At 49.6% G+C, this 26285-nt stretch overlaps 1 protein-coding gene across 1 annotated transcript; it reads left to right on the forward strand.

Annotated features, from left to right (window-relative positions):
- Nucleotides 1-299: 299 nt before the first annotated feature.
- On the forward strand, nucleotides 300-25983 carry SUSD3 (sushi domain containing 3). The gene is made up of 5 exons (XM_064156274.1): nucleotides 300-433; nucleotides 18615-18803; nucleotides 20387-20534; nucleotides 21074-21238; nucleotides 25335-25983. Exons 1-5 carry the CDS (start codon nucleotides 349-351, stop codon nucleotides 25546-25548), a joined length of 801 nt encoding a protein of 266 aa, XP_064012344.1. The 5' UTR covers nucleotides 300-348; the 3' UTR covers nucleotides 25549-25983.
- The last annotated feature ends 302 nt before the right edge of the window (nucleotides 25984-26285 follow it).

The raw sequence follows: 26285 nt of genomic DNA on the forward strand, positions 1-26285 counted from the left end.
CCTGCCGGCTGGGGACTGCCCCGGCGCCGGTGGGAAGGCTGAAGCACGGCCCTGCTCGGGGCTGCAACGGGCTGGGGAACGGCTGCGGTAGCGCCACGGCTCCCGCCAGCCTCGGGGACCCGCCGCCTCCCGCTTTTCTCCTCCTCCCCCCGCCACCTCCGCGGCTGCCGGTGGCGGAGCCTCGGGCGGGCGCCCGGTGCGGCCTGGCGGGGCGGCCGCGGCAGCAGCTCCCGCGGGACGCGCCCCCCGGACCGGCCCCAGCAGAGGGCGGGCGGGGGCGGGCGGAGGCGTGCGCGGACTGCACCTGCCGGGGAGGAGCGGCGCGGAGCGGCTCGGCTCGGCGGAGCTATGCCGGCGGCCACGGCGCCGGGGCTGGAGGTGCCGCGAACCCCCGCGCCCGGCCGGGACAGCGGCGGCCCGCGCGGATACACAGGTACGAGCCTGGCCGTGGCCCCGGCGGGGTCCCGCATCGCTGCTCTCACACGTCCCGTCCTGCGCTGCAGTGGGAGGAGGGGATGCCAGCGGGGAAGCGAAGGACCTCGGGCAGGGTGCGGGGCCTCCCACCCCGCGCAGGGATGCGGAGTGTGGGGGCAGATTGCGGGACCTGAAGAGAGATGTGTGTCCCTCGGGAAAGGGCGCGGAACTTCCTGGCCAGGGTTGCGCTACGCCTCCGCCTTCAGCTCCGACACCCCCTTCCGAGGCAGGGCACCCTCCCCGTCACACTCAGAGCCGACTCCGGGGTCAGTGCCTGCAGTGCCTCACCCTCCACCCGAAGTTCTGGGGGTCACCACGCCCCGGGCGAGTGTCCCAGAGCCGGCGCGGGATGGGACTTGTGGCCGTGAAGCTGCTCTGCCGGGGCTGCTTTCCGGGTGCCGAGAAGGAGAGGACGGCTCCTGCAGACACAGGCTGCGGTGGCAGCTGCGGAATGCGGGGTCAGCAAAGCTGAGGGCTGCCCCGGGCACCTCCAGGGCTGAGTCTCTGAGCAGGGTTTCATACTGCAGCCCCTTCCCCACCGGGTCCGCTCGGGTGCCTCCAGAGGCGGCTGTGGCGCCCCGGAGCAAGTTGAGTTCACAGCCCTCCGTGGGGTACCCTGCGAGGGGGCCCTGCGGCTGCGTCAGCGGGGAGCAAGGGGGTAAGCCCCGGGAGCAGGAATGAACGCAGGGGCTCCGGGGCGAGCAGCCGGCAGCTCTGAGGGCTGGGCAGCCGTGGCGTGAGGGACACTTTAAAAGATGGAAGGGGCACAGCACGGACCTTCTGGCAGCCTGTTGAAAACTGCTGGTCCTCAAGAGAAATAGGCTCTGGGCAAACGCGAATTGTGTGGGTAGGACACGAAGATATCGGTGTTCTGATGGACTAGGATATTCTACTGAGGAGTGGAATGAGAAAATAATCCGAGCTCCTCGGCTTCCTTTTCTCTCTCTCTCCTCAGTCTCTCTCACCCCTCTCAGATTTGTTATTCGGTTTGACTGCGCCGGTCACAGCATCCTTCCCACATCTCTTTGACTCCAGCGGGTCCCATTAACTCGAAGACGGGAGCCGACGGAGGGTCTGGCACACGGGCAGCGTCTCCCCGCGGTTCTGGCGTGAGGGGAGCATTGCAGCGGCCCCAGCGCACTGGCCCGGGGGGCTCGCAGGGCGGAGGGCGCCTACGGAACTGCTTCCCGCCGGAGCCTCCCCGCCGTACTGCGGGCCCGGGGGCCGGCCAGGTTCTTCCCGGGGCTGCGCTAGCGGGGCCGAGAGCTCCTGACACGCAGGAACCTCCTTCGCCGTTGCCCCGTGTCCCCGGGCTCCCTGCGGCTTGATCTGCTGGCGCTAATGGCGGGGTAGGGCTTGAAACTGCGCCCGCGGCTGCTTGGGAATAGCACTCGCCCAATGCGCTCCCAATGCGTTTAATTGGCGTTTAATTGAGCAGCACATTACAAATGCAAAACAAGGTCTGAGCGGCGTGCTCCGAGAGTTTACAGTTCGAACACAAATGTAGCCCCTGTTGCTCTAATGTTACTAATTATTGACTGTTTCTTTTGTAAAACCACGTATATTTGGCTGCTTTTATCTGTTGTGTCAGATCGTCTGCTGGGGCTGGGTTTGACCCCAGTTAATGTGCTGTTTGAAGGGACGTGTCTGTCGTATGCTACATTCAGCCTTTCTGTCTCTGCCTAAGCTGCTTTTCCTCTATGTAGATCTCTAGCAAAAATCCCTGAAATCAGGATCTAACAAAAACAACACCAAACCCCACAAACAAACTGAAAAAACAACCAACAGGCAATAACAACAACAAAAAAAAGGACCCAAAACAACGATAACAAAAAAAGGAAAATCAACCCTTTGACGTTCAGACCAGAAATCTGCTCTCAGTTAATCCCTCAGGTATCCACAAACCTGACTTCTCTCAAGCATGTCTCCATCCAGAACAACAAGCTCCTTCCTCTCCCACCCTCCGCCCCCCACAAGAAGTGAAGTGCTAAACTGAAGTGAAAAGGGAGTACACAGCTTGCACATAGCTGCTGCATCTGCCGTGGGACCAGCAGAGATGCTTGTGACACATGAAGGGTGGCCAGACCTTTGCTGGGTGCCATGGTCCCTCATCCCCGCTCCTCCCATTTGTCTACCCTGGCTTGTCTCGGCATACACCATCTGTGCAGCTTTCACCTCCGCTGAGTATCTGTTAACTATGCATGTATCAAACGAGGTGGGCACCTTAAATCTGGGTGGTTTAGCTGAAATTGTGGCTGCTTAAATTCGGCTGCTGTTGAGGAAGCTGGATTTCAGTGCAGCCGTGGTACTTTGTTGGGGAAGTGAGCTGCAGGGAAAGCTGTTGACAACGCTTGCACGGTATTGTATTGTGTGACCATTGGTGATCACTTTTCAGTTGGCTTTGACTGAGTGTCCCCCTTGCAAAATTTCAGGCTGTGAGCCATAGGGTGATAATAAAGATTTGCAGGGCCAAGCTTTTTCTTTTGCAGAGGATGAAAATAAAAATTGTGGCAAGATTTCCATTTGAATTAACAAGTGAGTGAGAAAGAAGTTGAACAAGCTCCTTGTGATGCCTGTGCCGCTTAGAGGGTCCTACAGCTTCCTGCCACACAGCTGTGCAACACGCTGCCTTTCCTGGCTTTGCCTACTTTTTCAGGGCTGGTTCTCCCTCTGGCAGTCTCATCTTGAGCAGGGAGGCCAATAGCACCTCATGCTTGAGCAGGTTCAGCACTGCACCTACAAAAGGAGCTGTGGGAGCATGACTTACACCTTGGGAAGGTCAGTGGGCTGCTCATGTATCCTGTGTAGCATAAGGACAAATGTGCAGAGCAAGAGCATGGGGTGGGCAAAGAGTGCAGCAAATAGCTCAAAGCTAAGAAGCCTTCTTCAATTCAGCCTCTTACATTTTTAAATGATACAGATGCTTTTATATGCTCCACTTCCTACCAAGGTTGTTTTGCTGCCACAGCAGCATTTCAGTCTTCTTGCCCTTCTGCAGTAGTTCACTGTGAACAGATAGTCATTGACCATCTCTTTCCAGCCTCATTATATTGTCTGGAAAAGCCTCTGAAACGCTCCTGGTAGTCATGACCTGAGCTCTTTCCTGCCCTGCAGCAGTTGCCATGAAGCCAGGTACTGCCATCAGCCCAGCTGCTGCATTGCCACTCGGTTGCTGTTGTCTCTGAAGGTACTCAGAGTTTACTGAGGGCTCTTTGGGTGAAGTAGGAAACAGGGGAAGGAGTAACAAGGGTGCATCATTGTTCTTAGTGTCTATGTTGCTGAAGCTGATGTAATTGACACCCAGATTTTCCAGGGTGGTATCTTGTTTTTTGCTCTGATTCCTCTCTCATTCCTCAATGCAATCCAGTAGCTGTTTTACACTGGGGCAGTGCACTCTTCTATGAGCCTACAGAGGCATCTACAAACACATTGGTGCAGCCACAGATGAAAACAGGATAGGAAAGAAATACAGAACATGACAGAAGCAATTGTCATGACAGGTTATAAAGCTGCAGGTTTCTTGCAGCTGGCTTGTGGACTGTAGTTGCAGTTCTGCTTCAGCCCTCTGCCTTCCCAAACCAGGCAAAAAGAGAGGCTGCCTGAGGTAAGGTGCAATATGTTGCAGGATGTTGTGAATGCTACCTCCAGGCTCAGTTGTGGAAGAAATTGCCTAGCAGGCACCATTTAAGGGAAGAGACATGACCTCTGGCAAAGGACAACCGTAAGCTGCAGTTTGCTGGAGGGTGGAAGAGGTATCACCATGTATTTGCTCAATTATAGTCTGGGTGGCTGTTGGTGGCCTTGGTGGGATATAGGCACCAGGCTGGATGGACCTCTGGCACGACTGGAGCTTTTTGCTGTTTTGTTATGAGCAACTGTTATTTTCTGAAGTCAGTTTCCTTGCCAGTGCAGAAGCTGAAATCATGTCACTGAGAAGTTAGGAGTTGCTCTTCCAGGAAAACAAAAGCACAGTTGTTCAAACCCAAGAACTTTGCTGCTCTGCAGTTTTTTGCCTCATTCCTGTGATCCTGAGGTGCAGGTCAGTATTTAAACTGGGGAAGAAAATCCTGATCCTGGGTTTCTACTTCCACAGGGCAGAACATGACACAACGTGGAATATATGGGCTTGTAATTTCTTCAAGGTTATTTCTCCTTCCTTTTTCTCTCATGTGAAACCTTTCTCAAAGTGAAACCTTTGGTTAAATAGGGTAAAAGAACTGACAGTTGCAGAGTTTCAGCTAAGTGGTTTTATCTCCTGTATTGCAAGATGCTAATCTTAGTGGTTAGACATTTGCACCTGGCATTGTTACTTGCTTTAAGAGTGATTTTTGTGCTTGTCATAAAAGCTCTACAATAGTAAGACTTATTAGGTCTTCTGGCACAGTGCTAGGTTGTTCTCTCTGGAATCCTCCAGTACTTTGTTCAAGCTGCTCCTAAACCTAGCTAGACTTCAGCATTTCAGCTAGGAGATGCATGGAGCATGGGGAATAAGCAGGAGGATATCTGCATTCGGTTGCATGACTATGATATCATTGCAAACATGGTGGGACAGCTCCCCTGATGGGAACCTTATCACAGAGGACTATGTACAGTTCAGGCAAGGCAGACCAACAAGGCAAGGCAGTGGTAGTGCTCTCTGTGTGCAGGAACAACTGAAATGTGTGGAGTTCTATCCAAGGTGGGGGCAGGTAGAACAGATTGAAAGCTTGTGGGTAAAACTTAGGGAACATGAAAAGGATGATGAAACTGGTGTGGGTGTCTACTACAGACCACCAAACCAAGAAGAAGATGTTGATGAGGCCTTCTACAGTCAACTGGAGGTAGCCTCTAGAATACACTCCTTGGTACTCCTGGGTGACTTCAATCACCCTGGTATCTGTTGGGAAGCCCACACAGCCAGGAATGTTCAGTCCACAAGACTCTTGCAGCATATGGGTGATAATTCTTGAGGCAGATGGTGGAGGGAGCAACAAAGAAAGGAGCATTGCTGGACCTTGTATTAACTAATAAAGAAGGACTGGTTGGGAACAGCCTTGGTGACAGTGATCATGACATGGCAGAGTCCATTTCTCTGGAGACTTTTAAGCCCTGTCTGGATATGCTCCTGTGTGACCTGCACTATATTTTATGGTCCTGCTCTGGTGGGGGTGATAGACTCGAAGATCTCCAGAGGTCCCTTCCAATCCCTAACATCCTGTGATCCTGTGAATGATGTGAGATGAATGTTTTGGACCCAAAACATTGATGTTTCAAGGATCAGAAGTCAGCCAGAAGCATGGGTTTAGTCTCAAAGACCAAAATGCTGCTGGCTTGGCTGCTCCCCCTGTGGCAGAGCCAGGAGATCTTTGAATCTTTCCCATGATAATATACAGCCTTCCAGCATGACTGCAACTGCAAAACAGAGCCATTGAACTGTGCTGAAACTGGCACTACGTAGTCACGATTGCCACTGACTTTTTGCACGCCTGGCACTGCAGAATCTTGCCTTCAGTCATTTGACAGAGACAAGCCAACATATAGGACAGTTGCTGGTTTTCACTCAGGCACTGTATTGACAGGCTGTCTTTCAAATGTAGTTGGAGATAAGCAAGAGTGTTATTCTGAGGAGCAGTTTTGACTAGCTCAGTGGATCAGAAGATTGACAGAGAGATGATTTTGCAGGCTTGGTGGAAGTCTGCCTCTCACATTTCGTTTGGCTTTAGGATGAGAGTGAAAAATGCAGAAGTTGCAGCATGAGCAACTGCTCACTGAAGTTAATTCTTGTGTCTGTTGAGTGTCTCAGAGATGGGATCGATGAGGTGCAAGCTTTTGCCAGCAAAGCAGAGGCTCAGTGGCAGGTGCAGAGGTGCTGGCCCAACAGCCCCCAGGCTGTGCAGGGAGGCAGCACTGGAACCGGCGTGGCTGCATCCGTGGAAACTGAAGCAGCTTTGGCTGGTGGAGACACTTGTAGGGGAAGAGGACAGCTTATCTGCTTACTCTTCCTCTGAGAGAGTTAGAAGCAATTATTAAGTTGTTTCTAAGGCAAAATAAAGCCAGTGCTGCTCATGTGTGCAAGTCTCCTAAGCAAAGGGTCTTTGATTTGAAATGATTTTGAAGAAGGGTGAAGGTGAGGACAGAAGCTAGCTTAGATGAAGGGAAGAGATGGGATACAAAAACCTGAGTGCACGTGTGGGCTGGGAAACAGTGTTTGGGAAGGTGTTGTTCTGGGCTGGCGTAGCTGAAGGAGGGACAAGAGGCAAGTTTTGTTGTTTTGATTCCTCCTGGTCAGGAGAGCAGAAATTTGTGCCCTCATGACAAAGCTCAGGATGGTATCAGGAGAGCTGCTGCTCAGAACAGCAGTCATCTCCAAGACTATGACCTTTGCTGGTTGGCTGGGTCAGAAGAGGCATCTAGACTGGCTGCACAGGCTTCCCTTTGCTCTACAAAGAGGCATCCCATGAAGCCAGTGGCACTTTTGCATGGGCAACAGAGTGCTCAGGTGGTTGGCTTGTTGTTGTTAATAAAGGAACAGAGATTGGAAGAAAGTTTTTCACTCATTTAAAAGATGATCCAGACCCTGTCCTTGCCCCATGTCTGCCATTCCTGCAGCTGTCAATGACTTAGCTGAATTCTCTGATGCAGCTGTTAGTTTCTTAGACACGTGCAGCAGAAGTGAAGGGCATGGGGCTGCTGTCCTTTGATCCACTCACTTAAGCTAGCTGTCATTCTGTGTGTAACTCACCTGCAGACATTGACTTCTTTAGTGGGAAAAAGCAAACACAGTGGAGTGGTTCACTCTCCTTATCCTGGCACCCTTGTCAGCCTTCATGCCACCTTTCACTAATTCCTGCAGTCAGAGAGGCTGAAAGCAGATGTGCTCATTGACTCAGGGTGTTAATCATTGCCGCGCTCGAATGGCTCCTGGCAGTGTGCTGCATGACTTTCGTGTGCAGTTGGAGTTTTGCAGGTTGCTTTTTGTCCCTGGCCAGGCTCCTGGATGTATGCCCCTCTGCTGTCGTGGGTGAAGCCTGGGAACAGGAAAGCCAAAGCCATCAGAGAAAGAAAAAAACAAGGGAGCATCTGAGGAGCAAATGAAGGAGCTGAGGCTGTTTGGTTTGAAAGAGAGGAGGCTGAGGGCAAACCTCATGGATGTCTACAGCTACCTGAAAGGATGCTGTGGAGAGTTCAGTGCTGGTCTCTTCTCACAGAGGAATAGTGACAGAACAAGAGGGAACGGCCTCAAGCTGTGATTGGGTAGGTTTAGACTAGATGTTAGCAACATTTTTTTCCCAACAAATGTGGTCAGTGTGATGGTTTGAGTGTTCCCTGCCTCCCCCCCCTCCACTTTGAAAATCACCCAGACTAGACTAATCCGGCTCTGGAAATTGACTGGAGCTTTATATTGACAGCTTAGCTCAATATACAAGCAGATATTTACAATGTATATACAGCTATAGACAGAAATAGACAAGGTAAAAAGTAATACAGAAACACAACAGCCCTCCCAGAAACCTGAGTGCCCAGGAGGGGCTCTCAACCACCCTTCCACCTTCTCCCACCTCTCTCTACCTTACCTCAGATGTTGCTTTATGCCCAAGGAAGGTTGGAGGGTCAGCCAGGGGGGTTGGGAAGCAGGTGGATTAATCAGAGAGACAGCAGGTTAGGTTAGAGAGAGAAATGCAGCCCACAGCCTGGACAGAGAGTGTCTCCCTTATCTGTGTTTGGATTCTTGCTCTTATCTATCTCAGCAAGCCTATGAGTGAAGTAAACATCACCATTTTTTCTCTTTCACAGCCTGTAATCTAGTTCTCACCAAAACATTCTAGCTAGCTTCCAACTAGCACAGTCAGGCACTGGAATGGGCTGCCCAGGGAGGGAGTTGAGTCAGCAACCCTGGAAGCGTTCAGAGGTTGTTTGGACGTTGTGCTTTGGGATATGGTTTAGGGTGCACCTTGTAGAGTAGGGTTCTTGGTTGGACTTGGTGATCCTGAGGGTCTTTGCCAACTGGAATGTGTCTGTGAGTCTGTGAAAAAGTGATAAAACCTTAGAGAAGGTTCTTAAATCTGGCTGCTAGTTCTTCATTCTGGGAATGATTCCTATGACCAGAATAAAGTGCATGCTATTATATGATTCTATGATTCTATTGCTAACTCTCTCAGACTGGTGTCTAAACCAATCAGTTATTCACAGAAATTCTTGCTGACAGTCGTGGAGGCTGGGTCACAGCTCTATGCTCTGCAACCAGCAGCTTCACACAGCTAACCCAGTAGAGGAACAGGGAAAAGGACTTGCAGAAGCCAAAGCAGGCCAACCAGGGTGAGCACATGCAGGCAGGGGGGTCTCTAGCATTCACTGTCACAGAATGGCTGCAAATCCCCCTAGAAAATTAGGAAAGCTGTCTTCAGTAATCTGCTTTAAAAGAAGAAGGTTGTTTCAAAGAGAAAAGCCTGAAGAGCTTCTATATTCCTTACAAAGAACTGCTTTATGCAAATGCAATTGCTATGGTATGGGGCTTTGGGGCCAGCATTGAGTATCTAATCACCAACTAGCAAGCATCTCTGGTTCACCTGAAGTTTCATGTTGGGGATGGATTTTCTAATGCCTGAAGCAGTTTTTGGCCAGCTCTAGACTTAGTGCCATGGTCTAGTTCATTGGATAAGGCTGGGGGATAGGTTGGACTGGATGATGTTGGAGGTCTCTTCCAACCTGGTTGATTCTATGATTCTTGAGCATTTTTGGGTCAAGGTAGTGTTGGTGTAGTGCTCACCTTGTGTGCCACTCCACCATCAGGGATTTTTGCCATCTGTGGTGGTTGTGCTTATTCTGGCAAGTGTCACAGAATCAGGTTGGGAAAGGCCTTCAAGATCATCAAGTCCAACCTATCATCCAACATTATCTAATCAATTAAATCATGACACCAAGTTCCACATCCAGCCTCCTCTTAAACACCTCCAGGGATGGGGACTCCACCACCTCCCCAGACAGCCCATTCCAATGCCAATCACTCTTGCTGTGAAGATTTTTTTCCTAACATCCAGCTTAAACCTGCCCTGGTGCTGCTTGGGACTGTGTCCTCTTGTTCTGTCACTGGATGTCTGACAGAAGAGACCAACCCCCACCTGGACATGACCTCCTTTCAGATAGATGTAGAGAGCAGTAAGGTCTGCTCTGAGCCTCCTCTTCTCCAGGCTGAACACCCCCAGCTCCCTCAGTCTCTCCTCACAGTGCTCCAACTGCCTCACCAGCCTTGGAGCCCTTCTCTAGACACGTTTGAGCATCTCAACATCTTTTTTAAACTGAGGGTCCCAGAACTGGACCAGTGCTGGCTACAGGGGCAAATGACCTCCCTGGTCCTGCTGGCCACACTATTCCTGACACAGGCCAGGATGTCACTGGCCTTCTTGGCCACCTGGGCACACTGCTGGCTCATGCACCCCCAAGTCCCTCTCTGCCTGGCTGCTCTCCAGCCACTCTGTCCCCAGCCTGTAGCACTGTTGTGGCCAAAGTGCAGAACCCTGCACTTAGCCTTGTTAAATCTCATACTGTTGGGTTCTGCCCATCTGTCACGCAGAAGCAAGAGGCCACCAACTGCATCACCAGGGGACATTTGGCCTTATCAGCAGCATTCAGTAGCCCAAGTGTGTCTGCATGCTGCTCTGCACGCACCAGACCCAGCAGTTGCTGCAGCAGATAACCTGGGGCCACTGCTGGCTACACAGGGGCCAAACGCACAGCTAGGCTGAGCTCCATTCCTCCTTGGTGCCTGGTGGGGCATCCTTCATCCTTCCAGCTGTGGCTCCTGGGAAAGCAGGTGTGCAGCTCTCTCTTGGCTTCTCCAGTCCCTAGCTTCTCAGAGCAGTGCTGAATTGCTGCCCTGGCTATTGCAAACTAAGTAGACTGTTTAAAACACTGTTAAAAGAAGGAGCTGTCTAATGCTGCCAGGGCATCACACTCAGAGTCATTTTTCCACCATGTGTGTTCAGATGGTAATATTCTGTCCTTTACCCTTTAGCTCCTGAGATTCTTAGCTCAGTTCTGCCCAGCTCTTCTGCTCATCCATGCAGCCCACTGGGGGTCACCAGTAGCACCAGGCATTTAGCTGCTGAATCAGTAGATCCAGAGCTTAAAAGGCAACATTGCTGCTGGTTTTCTTTCTCTTTTAGTTTTCTCATCTGCAAGAAGCAGAATCTTGCTCAGTTTCCCAGGGATCTATTACAGTGTTTGATTTTGGAGACAAAATTTTGGCAATTACCAAGGGAACCCAGAAAATGTTGGGTTTTTGGCTGCCTGACTTCCAGGTTCAATATAGAAATGATCCACTTAGGTGTTTAAAAAAATTGTCTGCTCACCAGAGGAAAAGCTGAAAGGTTTTGCAGAGATCCTAGTTGAGGCTAACCCATTTGGTAGGTGAAAAGGCACAGAGCTGGAGCTTTTCTAATAGTGAGCCTGTTGGTAGGGTGGGTGCTGTAGGGTATTTGTGCTAGAACTGGCTGGACAAGGTGATTTTGACATTTTTCCTCTCTCTGCATTTTAAAGGGACCAAAAGCAAGAGAGTGGATTCTGGCTGAGCATCTCCTTTCACACAAAAGGGTCAGCATTCCCAGTTCCAGTTTCTACAAGGCCCTTCTCCAGACCCTAGAACTGCCCATCATCATCTCTGTTTGAAGGGAGGGGACTGAACTAGTCCTGCTCTTGTAAGTGGTTGTTGGTTCAAGGAGAAGCTTCTTTACTTTAAGGGTGATGGATCCCTGGAGCAGGCTGCCCTGAGAGGTTGTAGAGTTTCCTTCTCTGGAGACCTTCAAAAGTCGCCTGGACATTGTGATTCTGGGCAGCCTGATCTAGGTGATCCTGCTTTAGTACAGGAGTGGGACTGGATGAACACCAGAGGTCCAACCCCCTCCATTCTGTGATTCTCTCCCTCCCAAGGTTCCCATACAAGCAGGGAGAAGGGCTCAGCAAAGACAGGCTGCTGGTAAATCCTGCCTGCAGAACTGGGCAAAAGGGAACCTCAGGATGTTCAACAAGGATAAGTGTGGAGTCCTGCATCTGAGTAGCAGTAAGCCCCGGTAGCACTACAGGTTTCCTGCTGGAAAGCAGCTTCAAATGGAAGGAAATACTGTCCTGGGGTGCGTTAAGAAAAAAGGTTACTCGTGCCCACCTCTTGCTCTCCTCTGCCCTGGTGAGGCCACAGCTGGAGTCCTGGGTTCAATTCTGGGCTCCCCAGTTGAAGAGAAATGGGGGACTACTGGAGAGAGTCCAGCAGAGGCTATGAAGATGAGGAGGGGCCTGGAGCATCTCTGTGAAGAACAAAGGCTGAGAGCCCTGGAGCTGTTTAGCCTAGAGAAGAGCAGCTACAATAGAGGTGTGAGCAGAGCTCCTGTGAGTACAGACCTTGTTCCTCCCCGCTCCTCTTTCACCTGCATAGAAGTCAATGGGAGAAGAAGCCTTTTCTACAAAGCATTTCCACAAGTGTTTAGTGGTGCCCTGTGAGCATGGTGAGAGATTTGGTTCCCTCTTCCAGTTTTAAAATGGACTTTTCAGCAGAAACACAGGAGGGTTTGTAGGGAGCACTTCCCTGCAGCAGTGCTGAAGTCATAGAATCATAAAATCAACCAGGTTGGAAGAGACCTCCAAGATCATCCAGTCAGGCCTGTGCAAGCCCCACACTAAGGAGTGTGGTTCTGCATACCTGCTCTGACAGGTGTCCTCTGCAGCTACCTTCAAGTTTCACTGTCTGCAGTTGGCCGGTTGAGTCCTCCACGGGGCTGACCTGGACGAGCAGCTGCTTGCACACTGCAGTTGCAGTTCTTGTGGGTCCCCTTCAGACTGTGGGGCCCAAAGCTCCCCTGGGCAGTGATGCTGAGCCTGGCCTTGCCCACCCAAGGTTGTCTTTAGAGTGATGTGTGGGCAGAAGGTTGTGTTTTAGTGCATTTGAGATGGGCCACACCTGAACCTCCACAGCCTCCCCTGGGAGAATAACTTTGTAGGGCCACACCCGTGGGTTGGAAGGCTCTGTAAGAGTTTTCCAGCCTCAGGGCTTTATAGGGACTCTTGGAAACCAGGGCAACAGGTAGGAAGGGACAAATCATGCCATTGCTGACATGTGCTTTTGTTAGCAAAGGTTGAGGCTGCCACCAGGGTGTCTCCATAGCATGCTTCCTGCTGGCTGCAGCACAGCTGGGCAGCCCTTACTTTCCCCCTCTTGGTTTGGTGTCTTGTTTAACAGTGATTCCTTACAAAGCTATGCCAGGGTCTGAATTCTCTGTTAGGAGGATAAGCTCCTCCTGGTAGCCACCTGTTGCTGCAGCACCTCATGCAATGAGGAGCCCAGCCCTGGCAGGAGTCAGGGCCAGCTCTGCCAGGGGCCGAAAGCACAGTTGCAAGAGGACCAGTGCCAGGGCCAGGTAGTGTCACCCACACAAGATGCTTTACCACATCTCCTTCATTTCATATTTCACTTCTAGCTGTTTTGCTTTAGCTTTTGGACTAGTGAGCTCTTTCAAGAGCTCTTCTGTGAAGCTGCCCTGGATGTTCAGTGTTAATGCTGGGACTTCAGGGATGCTAATTTCTAAGGTGTGCTCCTGTAGGAAAACAGACTTACAGCATGTTTGTTTTCTGCAGGATTTGTAGAACCTAATGTTCTGTCTCTTGCTGGTATCTGGTCATTCCAGCCTGCTTTGGTTGCATTAAGCGGTCAACAATAGGCAAGGCAAGAGCCTGGGCTGAGTGTATCTGGGAGTAATGAGGCAGAATCATGGATTGCTCTCTTTATGCACAAGCAGCGAGTGGCATAGTGGCAATCTTGATAACAGGCTTCCAGGTAATGGTTACTGTGGCTTAGATCATTTTGGTATAGACTTATCTGATGGATTGACTTTTTAGTCTCTGTGTTTTGCTGTGGAAGGAGCACAGGAAGTGTTTAGTGGGTAAGCATGCCTAGGGTTGCTCTCATTTCTGTTTTCTTATCAGCAAAACAAATGCACAGCTTACCAACAGCTACACTTGTAGTGGCAAATGGATTTTGCAATGCAGATACCCCTGGCTGTACATGAGAGGAGATACTTTGGGTTATTTTGTCTTAGCTCTTGCCTTACTCTTTATTTTTCACTGCCTGGAAATTATGTGTGCACCTATTCTGAACCTAGAGGCTTGAGTGAATTAAGAATTTATGGAGTGCACTGCACGTCAGTGTTTGCACTTTGAGGACAGTTGTTTGCCATGTGAAATGATTGGCTTATGTGTTATAGCTAATGCCCTTCTTCTGTGCTGGCAGACAGCAGCTCCAGATACTTTCTGAACACTGGATATCCTCTTAGTGTGAAGCCAAGCTAAGAAAAGCATTTGTATAAATCAGCTCTTGCTTTACAAGAAGCTTCAGAAGTAGCTGCAGAAACATGAAGGTGTTTGGCTCTCTGTGTTCTGAATGGAATTGGCCAGCTGGTCAGAATGGTTTGGGTTGGAAGGGACCACGTTTGGGTTGGAAGTTCCAACCCCCTGCATGGGCAGGGACACCTTCCACTAGACCAGGTTGCTCAAGGCTCTGTGCAGTCTGGCTGAGAATACTTCCAGGCTTGCAGCCTCCACAGCTTCTCTGGGCAACCTGTTCCAGTGCCTCACCACCCTCCTGGGGCAGAATTTCTTCCTAATGTCTCATCTAAATCCAGCTTCTTCCAGCTCAAAGCCATCACCCCTCATCCTGTCACTCCACACCTTTGTCAACAGTCCCTCCCCAGCTCTCCTGTAGCCCCTTTCATGTTCTGGAAGGCTGCTCTAAGGTCTCTCCAAGGCCTTCTCTTCTCCAAGCTAAACAACCTCAACTGTCTCAGTCTGTCCTCATAGGGGAGCCCTTCTTGTGTTGGGGGGCTCTGGAGCTGGGCATGGTACTCGAGGTGTAGTCCCACAAGAGCAGAGCAGAGGGGGAGAATCATCTCTGTGGCCCATGGTCATCTGGGTTCAGCAGAGCTGATGCTGTACACTGGCACAGAGAACCATAGAATCAGTCAGGTTGGAAGAGACCTCCAAGATCATCCAGTCCAACCTAAAAAGGCCACAGGGAAGTTTGTTAATCCCATCTAGTGAATAACATGAAAAGCTGAGGTCCTCACAACTCCTGAATTTAAACATATATATTTCCAGCCTTTGGTTGATAGGGCTGTAGCAGCAAGTGAGTTTCCTTGAGCTTGAAATCAGTAGCCAGTACCTGGAAGTGTGAGCAGAGCACAAGCCTGGGAGTTAAGAACAGCAGAGAGGAGTAATGGGAACTGAGCGCTGGAGATGTGCATCGAGTCTAGGAACGGTGCCATGAAGCTAATCAAATCCAAACACCACACCACGAATTGTCATGTTTATTATAAATTGCACTGCAGTGTCTGATGGGCTGTTAATTCCTCCAGCCTTCCTTCCAGCTTTAGGTGCTAGCAGTCAGGTCTGAACCTGTGGGGTTTCAGATGCAGCTGCTGCAAAAGCTATGTCAGTAATAATTCCAGGCTGTACTCGATTTTATGCTCCTGGCTGCTTGCAGTTGCTGCAATCCAGCATTTGGGCATGGCATTTTCTGGGTAAGAAATACAAATCAAGATGTCAGTCTGATCAGCACAGGTGGTTATGCAGCACTTGTGGTTTACTTCAGAAGGCAATGCAGCCTCAAACAGCAGCCTCAGATGAAAGCAGCAATATCAATGTATGATATTGTAAAATACAAGAACAAAATTCTTGATTGCAGCAGATTTAGTCGGATAAAGGTGCCTGAAAAGTCAAAAGAAAAGGCTCTATGGAGCATCTGAGGGTGGAGTCTTGCCTAAGCTGTGTTTTTCTAGAGATGGTAGGGTAATAATTTACCCAGCAGGGGAAAGGGAATGGAAACAGTCACTACAGGAATGTTGTAGCTAATAGCAAAGGTTCACAGAATCACAGAATGTCAGGGGCTGGCTGGGACCTTGAAAGCTCATCTGTACAACCCCCTTGCCAGAGCAGGACCACCTATAGCAGATCATTGCAATGTTGTGAGCCCTCTGAAGGTCTCTGCTGCCACAGCAATGGCCACCATATGGTCACAGGATGTTAGGGATTGGAAGGGACCCAAAGAGATCATCCAACCTCCCCTGCCAGAGCAGGACCATACAATCTAGCTCGGGTCACACAGGAACACATCCAGGCAGGTCTTGAATATCTCCAGAGAGGGAGACTCCACAACCCCCCTGGGCAGCCTGTTCCAGTGCTCTGTTGCTGGAGCTTAGAGGAGAGGTTTTACAAATGAGTTACTAGAAGACTGTTGCTGATGACAATCAGGGTAAATTTTACCCAGAGGTATTAAATCCGAGCTGGGATGATGTTCACAAAGCCACACCAACAGAACCCTCTCTGTGCATTTCAGTAACAGCACCTGTAAAAAGCTAAGAGCAGCAGCACAGTTAATGTGGTGACTTTCGTGGGCAGAAATCAGGTTGAAAAGCTCTTAAGTAGAAGAAAAGATATTTCTCCTCTGGCCAAGTGCAGGCACATGAAAGGCAGTGTGGGCAGCTTGCAGCTCTGCAGCCGCAGAAAGCCAGATACAGAAGCGTTCAGAAGTTCAGCTCTCGTCAGTGGCCACTGAGATGAGCCTCCAGGATTCCTGCCCCAGTTGCATCCATCCAGGAGTGATGCCCTGGGCATGCCATGGTGCTGTCACGGGCCCAGCCAACGTGAGGAGATATCCAAGCTCTCAAGGGACCTTGGCTGTCAGAAATCTTTGCAGTGCTTAGGTGAAGAGAAACCTTTGAAAATCCATGGCTGAGAAATGATGCTGATGAGGCTGCTGGCGTTAAGAGGCTTTAATCACTCAGCATACACTGGGCAAGGGCAGGGCAGGAAAGGGTCAGGAGTGCCTGAAGCAGCAACAGGTGCAAGTATTGCTCGGGGTGCTCAGTGATGGATTAAATGAAATATGTCCTGAAAGAAAGGATCCAGTGCCAGACTCTGTTTGGAGAGCAGAGGCTGGATAATGAGCCCAGGTAAACTGGCAGGTCTACTGAAAGCACCTAATGAGTGGCTGAGCAGATGTACTTTGAATCAAATTTAGATCAGAATTGCTTTCTGCACCTCATGCAGCTGGAAGTGCCTCTGACATGAGCTCTTGAAGTACGTGTTCTGGTTTCTACAAACAGCCTTGAAAGTGTAAGATGCAAAAAAGCAGATATTTTGTGGGCAGCAGCTTTTCATGACAAGTCTCTGAGTGATTAAGGTAAAAAAAAACCCCAACCAAACAGCAACAAAAAAACCAACCCACCAAAAAATACCCCAAACAAACAAAATAACCCCCATCAAAACCCACCAAACTTCAACTGTTCCTCTGGAATGAGGCAGAAGGTTGTCTACATTCATCTCATCTGTTCCAGCAGTGGGATGTTGGAGAGGAGGACAAAAGAAGAAGTGACCCTTTATAGGAAGTATTTGCTCTTGTTGAGGCAAATTGCTGCCATAATAGGAGAGTGGAAGCAGTGGCAAAACAAACAGAAATAATGTGCATGGAATTAAACCAGGCCTGTTTGTAAAAGCTACTCCTCAGCACATATTTACTTAGGAGATGAGAGCAGCAATTGTCACAGTGGCTTTCGCTTGGCCCTTTGCTGAGATTTCTTTGGCTTTGTTCTCCAGGGGGCTGAGGGTTTAAGAGCACAAACTGAAGATGGGTAGTAAGCCTGTCTGCTGTGTTTTAATTGCAGGAGCTTAATGTTAATTAATGACTGGGGGCAGTTTCAGCATTAAAAATATAACAGATTTGCTATCAGCACGGGATCCTGGCAAGATACTCTTAAGGAGGCTGTTAGACTTCACGTTTCTTTCTGCCTCTTAAGTGTGGGAAGCATATTTTCCTTCTTTTAATTCTTTTTATCTCATCATAATGCTTGCAGCTCTGCTCTTGAACTGCAGGGTAGCTGCCTCTGAGTCTGCTGAAGCCATTTGGAAACCCAGTGAAAGCTTGGGAGCTTGGATGCTGATGCAGAAGCAGTGCTGGCACTTAGTAAATGCTAAACTACTAATAATTATGGCAAACAGTTTGCAGAGTCTGTTGGTGCACATCTCCAAACCCAGCAAATGCATTTGTTTTGTTGTCTTTGAAGTATGTCTGGGTATTATTTGCTGTTTAATGACTGAACCTTAAAATTTAGGTTTAAACTGAGCATGAAACAAGGAATGTTGTGGCATTAAAACATGGGGTATAAAGTCCTTGGACATCTCCCTCGCTCAAAGAGCAGCAGTGTGAACAACAAAGAAATGGAAAGAGAAAAGCTGGATGAGCAAAAGTGCACTACAGATGAATTATATACTGTAATGCAGAGTTTGGCACTCGGAGATGGAGAGGAATTGTGCTGTATGTGCATGTGTCTCTCTGTCCCCTCCCAGCATCATTTGAACCCAGGGGCTCCTTTCAGCCAAGACTGTGGCAGAGGTGCAGTGCTCTTGAAAGGAAGGAAGCCTCTGTAGGTCATGAAAAGATGCTGCCAAGGAGACTGAAATGCTGAATCATAGAATAAACCAGGTTGGAAGAGACCTCCAAGATCATCCAGTCCAACCTAGCACCCAGCCCTGTCCATGGCACTAAGTGCCTCATTCACTCTTTTCTTGAACAGCTCCAGGGACGGTGACTCCACCACCTCCCTGGGCAGCCCATTCCAATGCCAATCACTCTCCCTGGCAACAACTTCCTGCTAACATCCAGCCTAGACCTCCCCTGGCACAACTTGAGACTGTGTCCCCTTGTTCTGTTGCTGGTTGCCTCAGAAGTATGTGGTCAGCCCCTGAACTCTTGGAAAGTTTGCATGTTATGAATACTCCCAGCATGGAAGATGCCAGCCTGAGTACTTAATGAAACACACAGAGTCCAACCAGACAGGAATCCACATGAGGCCACACCACTCAGTTTTATGTGTACCAGTCTTGCAACACAAGTAAAACCCTGCTTTCAGCCAGGGGTCAGGGCAGTGGAGCTGTTGAATGGCACCACAGCGGGGTTGGCCTTGTTCTGGCACTTAGCAGAGCAGCCAGCATTGCCCACCCTGTGGTCTGTTGTTTGCTTTGACCATGACCATAGGCTGATTTACAATCTGGTGGCAGTAAGACTTGAGCCAACGTTTGCTTTTGGCTCTGACTCTGCATTGTCTCACTTTGTCTCTGTGCTGCAGGGCAGTGTGGCCGTGTCTTCCCTCCCCAGCTTGGCACACTACAGATCGTTCACGGCAACGGCACGGCCGTGGGGACAGTGATAACATTCCAGTGCTCTGCTAAGCACCAGCTGGAGGGACCAGGGGTCATCACCTGCGTTTGGAAAGAGAACAGCACGCAGTGGACAGCTGGAGTGCCCTCCTGCAAGCGTAAGGCTCTCTCTCAAACTGCTCCCAGTCCCGTGGAGCTGCGTTGTGCTGGTTTTACCCTGCCTGTCTCCTGCAACGTTAGGAGTAATTTAGGCATCTGTGCAAGGGGAAAAAAAAAGACACAGTTGATTTCTTTCAAGGTTGCCCCCACTGGCTGTAATCATGCTCCATATGTGTTCTGACATCACTCATTATCCTGACACGGAGGGACCCGCTCGGCTTTATGGCTGATCTCATGTCACCAGCTCTGGCGTGGTGCACACAGAGTAACTGTGGTGCTGCAGCCACCAGCTGTACCCTTCTCTAGAAAACACACAGACACCACCAACCAGTGTGAAAGCAAAGCCTCTAGTCCCCTGACATTCTCTTCTGAAGGCATTTTTGCTGTAAAAGAAACACTGTGATGTTTTTTGAACACTCCTAGGTGGCTGCCTGTGGGCAGGTGCCTGGAAGGTTCCCATGCAGACAAATGAATGCTTGAATGGCAGAACATTCACTGCCTTTCATGCCCTGGGCCTTGGTTATTACAAGGTGCTTAGTAATTTGACTAGAAGGAGGCCCACACAAAACGTGGGACCTCTGAGCTTTGAGAATCTCAATCTGTGTCTCAGACTTTCCATAAAGTTAAATCAGCAGTAGATGGATGGCTCCTTCCTGCCCTCTTGCAAGCTCAGCCCTTCTTGTCAGGTCATAGAATCATAGAGTCAACCAGGTTGGAAGAGACCTCCAAGATCATCCAGTCCAACCTATCCCTCAGCCCTATCCAGTCAACCAGACCATGGCACTAAGTGCCTCATCCAGTCTTTGCTTGAACACCTCCAGGAACAGTGACTCCACCATCTCCCTGGGCAGCCCATTCCAATGTCCCTAACTTGAGAGATTCCATTACAGAAAAAGGAGGGGAAACCTTCCCTTCAGAAGCTGCATCACTGTGTATGATGTTGGTCATGGTGCTGGAAGAGCTAGATGAGTTTTGCAGCTCCAGATTAACTGGCAGAGATCTGCATCAGCAGTGCTGCACCACATTCCCACTCCTTTTTTATCTGGACAATTCAATTCCAGCACCAGATGAGCACTGGCAGATACTGCCCCTTCTCCCATCCTGCATGCTTCTGCAAACAGAGGAAGGCTTTTTGTTCACTGCCTGCCAAACAGGGTGTAACTATGTGGAAATGCCCCTGCTCCAGAGAGCTTCTTTGAGCCATTTATCCCTGTCAGCAGTTGGTTTTGGGGCTCCAGTCCTCGCTAACAATTGCTTGTAAGGCTCTGCTATGTTCAATGTGCCAGCAAAGTTGTGCTTTTTAGCTACCACAGTGCTAAGGGTATTGTGCTTAATTCATTGCAAATACTTGTGAACAATTCATTAGTAGCTCATAACAGGAGATTGCTCAATAGCCCAGCTTGAGGTTTGTGTAGCTCTGAGCTGAAGCCAAGATCCTCTGGTGTCTTGACACTACCACTGTGAAGCCCTTCATTGAGCAGAAGGGTGAAGCAGGTAGGTTTCAGCAGGATTTAATGAAAACGTGAGAGAGAAATTCACAGACTGACCTTGGGAACATGTTTCTGTCTTTGCTTTGCTGCAGCCATATCAAAATATGAGACTTTTGGATTTAAGGTGGCAGTGATTGCATCCATTGTGAGCTGTGCTGTCATTCTGCTGATGTCCATGGCCTTTCTAACCTGCTGTCTTATCAAGTGTGTGAAGAAAAGTGAAAGGAGGAGGACTCAAAGGTATGTCAAGAAAAGGTTTGTAAAACTGCTGTAAGACTGCACATCTTTTCCAGAGGAAAAGGGCTTTTCCAGGGCTGCAAGGATGGGCAGGGGATTGGAGCACTGCCTGATGAGGAGAGGCTGAGGGACCTGGGGCTGTTTAGTCTGGAGAAGAGAAGACTGAGAGAGGACTGTTCACTTGCTCCATGTGATAGGATAAGCAGCAATAGATACAAGCTGCAGCACAGGAGGTTCCACCTCAACACAAGGGGGAACTCCTTTCTTGTAAGGGTCCCAGAGCACTGGAACAGGCTCCCCAGAGAGGCTGTGGAGTCTCTTTCTCTGGAGCCTTTCAAGGCCTGTCTGGATATATTCCTGTGTGACCTGAGCTAGACTGTGTGGTCCTGCTCTGGCAGGGGGGTTGGACTCAATGATCTCTTTGGGTCCCTTCCAGCCCCTAACATCCTGTGATCATATGTTAATATCAGAGGGCCTCAGATGAAGCTTAGGCATGCAGTCTTTTACCACAGCCATGGCTTCAGCTCTTGCTTTGTCCACAGGAACATGCAGCTGTGGTACCAGCTCAGAGCTGAAGAACTGGAGCACATGCAAGCTACTTATTTTGGGCTCAAGGGAAGAAACAATAACAATAACAAGAAACTCAGGAATAAATCCACGTGTGGTGATGTGACTAACATGGCATATGATAACCAAGGCTTCCACAGGTAAGGCTGTTCCAGCACAAGGTGCTTGAATAAGGTTAGTGGACAAATCTGAGTAAGAGGATTCCTCAAAAATGCATTTTAAAGGGATGCCCCTGAAGAGGAAGTGATGGCAGTGGACTGTCAGGGCATGTCCTTGAACTTGCCCATCCTGTGGGGAATTAATGATGCCAAAAGGTGAGCCAGCAGAGAAGCTGAGCCTGATCTCCCTCCTTACTGCTTCATTCATCTGTCCCCAGCACTGCCTGGTTAAGCCTGGGCTGCAGAGGTGGTTGCACCTGATTAACTGGAGAGAGGTTTTTAATTGGCTTTATTAAACTGATGCTAAACTGCATCAGGAAAGTCACTCCTTCGTGTTGGGTAGTGGTTTCAAGGTGCCAGCTTGCCTAAGAGCCTTAGAAGAGGAGGCAGGCAGGGACACTTGGGACTCAAAGCGAGCACTGGCTGTTAATGCTGATCCCCCAACCACTGTGAAAGCTCTCTTGCAAAATACCAGTTCCTTACCAGGGTGTGCAGGGCAAACACAGCAGGATCCTTACTTGCAAAGCTGCCTTAATGCCCATGGGATGGGAACCCTGACCCCGGGTACTCCAGAGAAATGCCCACACTGAAATAAAGTGCACTGTGTGCTGTGGATGCATGGAGGCTGGGCATAGGTGGGTTTGGTGTCCACTCAAAATCCCCTCTGGAAGTGCCCAGATGTGTAAGGCTGGTTGTGGTGCTGCCAACAGTAAGACAAGCACAAACCTGAATGCATGCTAAATCCTCTGCTGGTTTGCTTCTCCCATTCACAGAAGCACAGCGCTGTGGCTTTATCTCCCGTGGCTCTGCTTTGGTGTCATGTGTGATAATAGATGGCACAGTCCTTGTTTGCTTTTAATTCACTGCTCACTTGCCCAGCTTTTATGTGCAGCAGTGCCTGTGATTTGTGCTGCTTACCTGCAGAAAACAACTTTATGCATATCCTAAATGTGCTTCCATGGCACAGTGCAGCTGGAAATTACATTCCAGTGGAGCACTTGCACGAAAGTCTGATGGCTGCTTAATCAGTTCCTAGCTTTGGGTGATTTCAGGAAGATGTATAAACCTCATTAAATGCTGATTATAACCTAAATGGTTTTCAGAAGTCTTGGGATGCAATGTTTAATTTTGGGCAACTTCCATCTGCTGCAATGTTCATGTTTTATCTGAGCGTGATCTGCTTTTCACAGGGCTGTAAACCAGAGTTTAGTGCTCTGACGGAGCCTCCAGCTCCTCCTGGGTTCTCCTGCACCACTCCACAGAGCAGGAGCTGCTGGGTTATCTTTGCCAAATTCCATACACCTTTTCTGTACTGCAAGTAGGGGAGGTAGAATTCCTCTGGGCAAGCAGCCCCTCGGGGCCAAAAATCAACAGGTTCATTGTCTGTTGGGAAGACTAGAGAATGTGATAAAAAATATGTTAGAAAACACAGAAGATGTTGGGATTGAGAGCACCCTGATGAATTTTGTAGGTGACACCAAAATGAGTATCCAGAAGGGAGTAGCCACCCTCCAGGAAGACCTGGACTGGCTGCAGGAGTGGGCTAGCCAGAACCTTATGAGGTTCAGCAGGGACAATATAAGGTCTTGCACCTGAGAATACAGAACCCAGGAGTGCAGCTCAGACTGGGATCCACCTGGCTGGAGAGCAGCCCTCTGGAAAGGCTTGTTGGTGGACAACAAGCCCAGCTCTGTAAGGGAGTTTCAGAGATGACAAAGGGTAGGAGAGCTGTGTCATGCTGCTAATATTGTTTCCCACAAAACTCTCCTGGAGAAACTGACTGCTCATGGCTTGGCTTGAGCACAGCTCTGCTGGATAAAGCATTGGCTGGACAAAAGGGCCCAAAGAGTGGTGATCAGTGGAGGTAAATCCAGCTGGCAGCCAGGCACAAGTGGTGTTCCTCAGGGCTCAGTGTTGGGACCGTTTCTGTTTAACATCTTTGTTAATGACCATTATAAGGACACAGTTCAGCAGTAAGTTCACAGATGACATCAAGTTAGGTGGCTGTGCTGATCTGCAGGAGGGTAGGGAGGCTCTACAGAGGGACTGAGACAGATTGGTTGTCTGGGCCAATGTTGATGGCATGAGGTTAAATAAGACCAAGTGCCAGCTCTTGCACTTGGGTCACAACCCCACGCAACACTACAGGCTTGGGGCAGTGTGGCTGGAAAGCTGCCTGACAGAAAGGGACAAGCAACTGATTATGAGCCAGCAGTGTGCCCAGGTAGCCCAGAAAGCCAATGGCATCCTGGCTTGCATTAGAAATGCTGTGTCCAGCAGCAGCAGGGAGGTGATTGTCCCCTCATACTCAGCTCTGGTGAGGCCATGCCTCAAGTGCTGTGTTCAGTTTTGGGCACCTCAATACAAGAGAGATGTGGAGGTGCTGGAGTGAGTGCAGAGGAGGCCAGGGAAGCTGTGAAGGGCCTGGAGAATAGATGTGATGAAGAGCGACTGAGGGAGCTGGGGATGGTTAGTGTGAAACAGAGAAGGCTGAGGGCAGACCTCATGGCTCTCTACAGCTACCTGAAAGGAGGTTGTGGAGAGGTTGGTGCTGGTCTCTTCTCACAGGTCACTACTGGTAGGACAAGAGGGAATAGCCTCAAGCTGCAGCAGGGCAGGTTTAGACTGGAGAGTAGGGAGAATTTTTTCCCAGCAAGAGTGGTCAGACATTGGAATGGGCTGCCCAGGGAGGGGGCTGAGTCACCAACCCTGGAGGTATTTAAAGGTCGTTTAGATATGGTGCTTGGGCATATGGTTTAGGGGTGAACCTCACAGAGTAGGGTTAGTGATTGGACTTGATGATCCCGAGGGTCTCTTCCAACCTGAATGATTCTGTGGTGTCTGAATTCCCATCCTGGTGCCACAGCAGCGGGTGTGGAGGGTGTGTGCAGCAACATGTGCTTCCAATAAAGCCGCTATTATTGTTCTCATAATACTTCCATGATTACCCCAGGGTCTTGTACAAAGCCACCAGATACACAGCAACAAAAAAATGCCCTCCCATGCTCTAGTATAAAGACCTCCTTTCAGAGCCAGTGCCAGCAGCGGGCAGCAGTGTGACAGCCCCACTGCTCCGAGTTCTCACACTTCTCAGATGTCCTGTTAGCAGAGCTTTCCCCTCCAGCTAGGAACAGCTCTCAGGACACACAAAGCAAAATTCTTGTGAATCCTCTAAAATCCACTGACAATCACTATGGTGGCTGTTCTGCTCTTCACAGGAGCACGTGCCCCAGTCCCAAATACAACCAACCTTATAAGTCTTTTCAGGCTCTACATCAGCTTTTACAGAGACATGCAGTTATTTGTCCCACTACTGCCAACTGGTTTTAGTACTAGGAGAAGTGAGTCCATATCTTGCAGCAGAAGCTGCCTGGTGTGCAAACAAAATCACAGAATCACAGAATGTCAGAGGCTGGAAGGGACCTCCAAAGCTCATCCACTCCAACCTCCACTCCTTCCAGAGCAGCATCACCCAGAGCAGATCACACAGGAACACATCTAGGCAGGCTTTGAATATCTCCAGAGAGGGAGACTTCACAACCCTCTTGGGCAGCCTGTCCCAGTGTTCTGTCACCCTCACAGGAAAAAAAATCCTCCTTGTGTTTAAATGAAACTTCCCCAGCTTCCACCATTGCCCCTTGTCCTGCCATTGGGCATCACCCAGCAGAGCCTGGCTCCAGCCTCCTGGCACTCACCTTTACGTATTTATAACCATTGCTGAGGTCACCTCTCAGTCTCCTCTTCTCCAAGCAGCACAGCCCCAGCTCCCTCAGGCTCTCCTCATAACAGAGATGTTCCATTCCCTTCATCATCTTTGTGACTCTGCACTGGAACCTCTCAAGCAGTTCTATGTCCCTCCTGAACTGGGGGGCCCAGAACTGGACACACCAGGGCAGAATAGAGGGGCAGAAGAACCTCTCTCAACCTACTAACCACAGCCCTTCCAATACATCCCAGAATGGCATTGCCTCTCCTGGCCACAAGTGCACAATGGATTGGGCACTTTTGGGATACAGATTGCTCTGTGTCCTCACTAGAGCAAATGAAACAGAAATGTTTTCTTCTTTTGTGCCCACAGGTTCCAGGAGGAGTGGACTCGGGACATCACAGCTCCTGGCTGTTGCAAAGCCAATGATGATCTGCCTACTTTAGCCAAGAGTGTGGGTGCCCCAGGGAAACCAGCTGTGCCAGGACACACCACTGCAGTGCAGACAACGAGCTCAATACATGTCGTTGAAGTCTATGGACATCAGCACAGCTACAGCAAACCAAACTGTCAGATACCTGGGTAAGCTGGTGTCTGAAGGACAACTGCTCCTCTGGACCAAATACATCTAGATAGAAAAATGTGCCTTAAGGACAACATAGAAAGTGAATTATTCATATGAATTGGAAAGTTTTCTATATTCCAAGGTGGTTAATTAAGAGAAATGCTTCCAGATCTGATAGAAATAACAGAATAAATGTGGAGGCTGGCAGTCCACAGCCATTCTCTGCAGAGGTATTGTGACCATGGCAAAGGCATAGTTATCCTTCTGTACAGCTAGGGAAGTGGTAGCCAGTTTGTAGGTTTGCCTCATACAAAGTCAGTGATGATAATTACATGTTCATAGAGTTGCAACCTGCTCTTAACCAGTGCTTTTTGTAAGCATTTCAGGATGAAAAACCCCCCATATTTTTACACCTTAGTATGAGAAAGCTACAATAAAACGTTGGTTTTAATTAAAGCCTGTATCAGGAAAGGCTTTTTTGTGTAATTCCTCTGCTCCACATTTAGAGACTGTGTGGGACTGAGTGCAGCAGAGGCCCACCTCCAAATCCACCAGCGTGTCAGAGAGGAGGGAGCACACAGAGGGATGTGCTGCCTTACTAAGGCATACTTGGCCTCACGAAGCACCACGTCGGAGTGTGAGATGCAGCCCTCCTGGAGCAGCGTGGCACAGCTGACTTCTGCAGCTGCCCTGTGGGAGCACTCCAAGCAAAGGGGTGATGCAGCTTTTTGGAAACCCACCTTCTTTACCTGTTGCTG

Source organism: Pogoniulus pusillus, chromosome 16 (genome assembly GCF_015220805.1).
Source record: "Pogoniulus pusillus isolate bPogPus1 chromosome 16, bPogPus1.pri, whole genome shotgun sequence".
NCBI lineage: Eukaryota > Metazoa > Chordata > Aves > Piciformes > Lybiidae > Pogoniulus > Pogoniulus pusillus.

Coding starts and splice junctions, on each gene's coding strand:
- SUSD3 (XM_064156274.1), top strand. CDS start 349: ATGCCGGCGGCCACGGCGCCGGGGCTGGAGGTGCCGCGAACCCCCGCG. Junction 18,804..20,386: donor TGGAGTGCCCTCCTGCAAGC/GTAAGGCTCTCT, acceptor GCTTTGCTGCAG/CCATATCAAAATATGAGACT. Junction 20,535..21,073: donor GAAAGGAGGAGGACTCAAAG/GTATGTCAAGAA, acceptor CTTTGTCCACAG/GAACATGCAGCTGTGGTACC.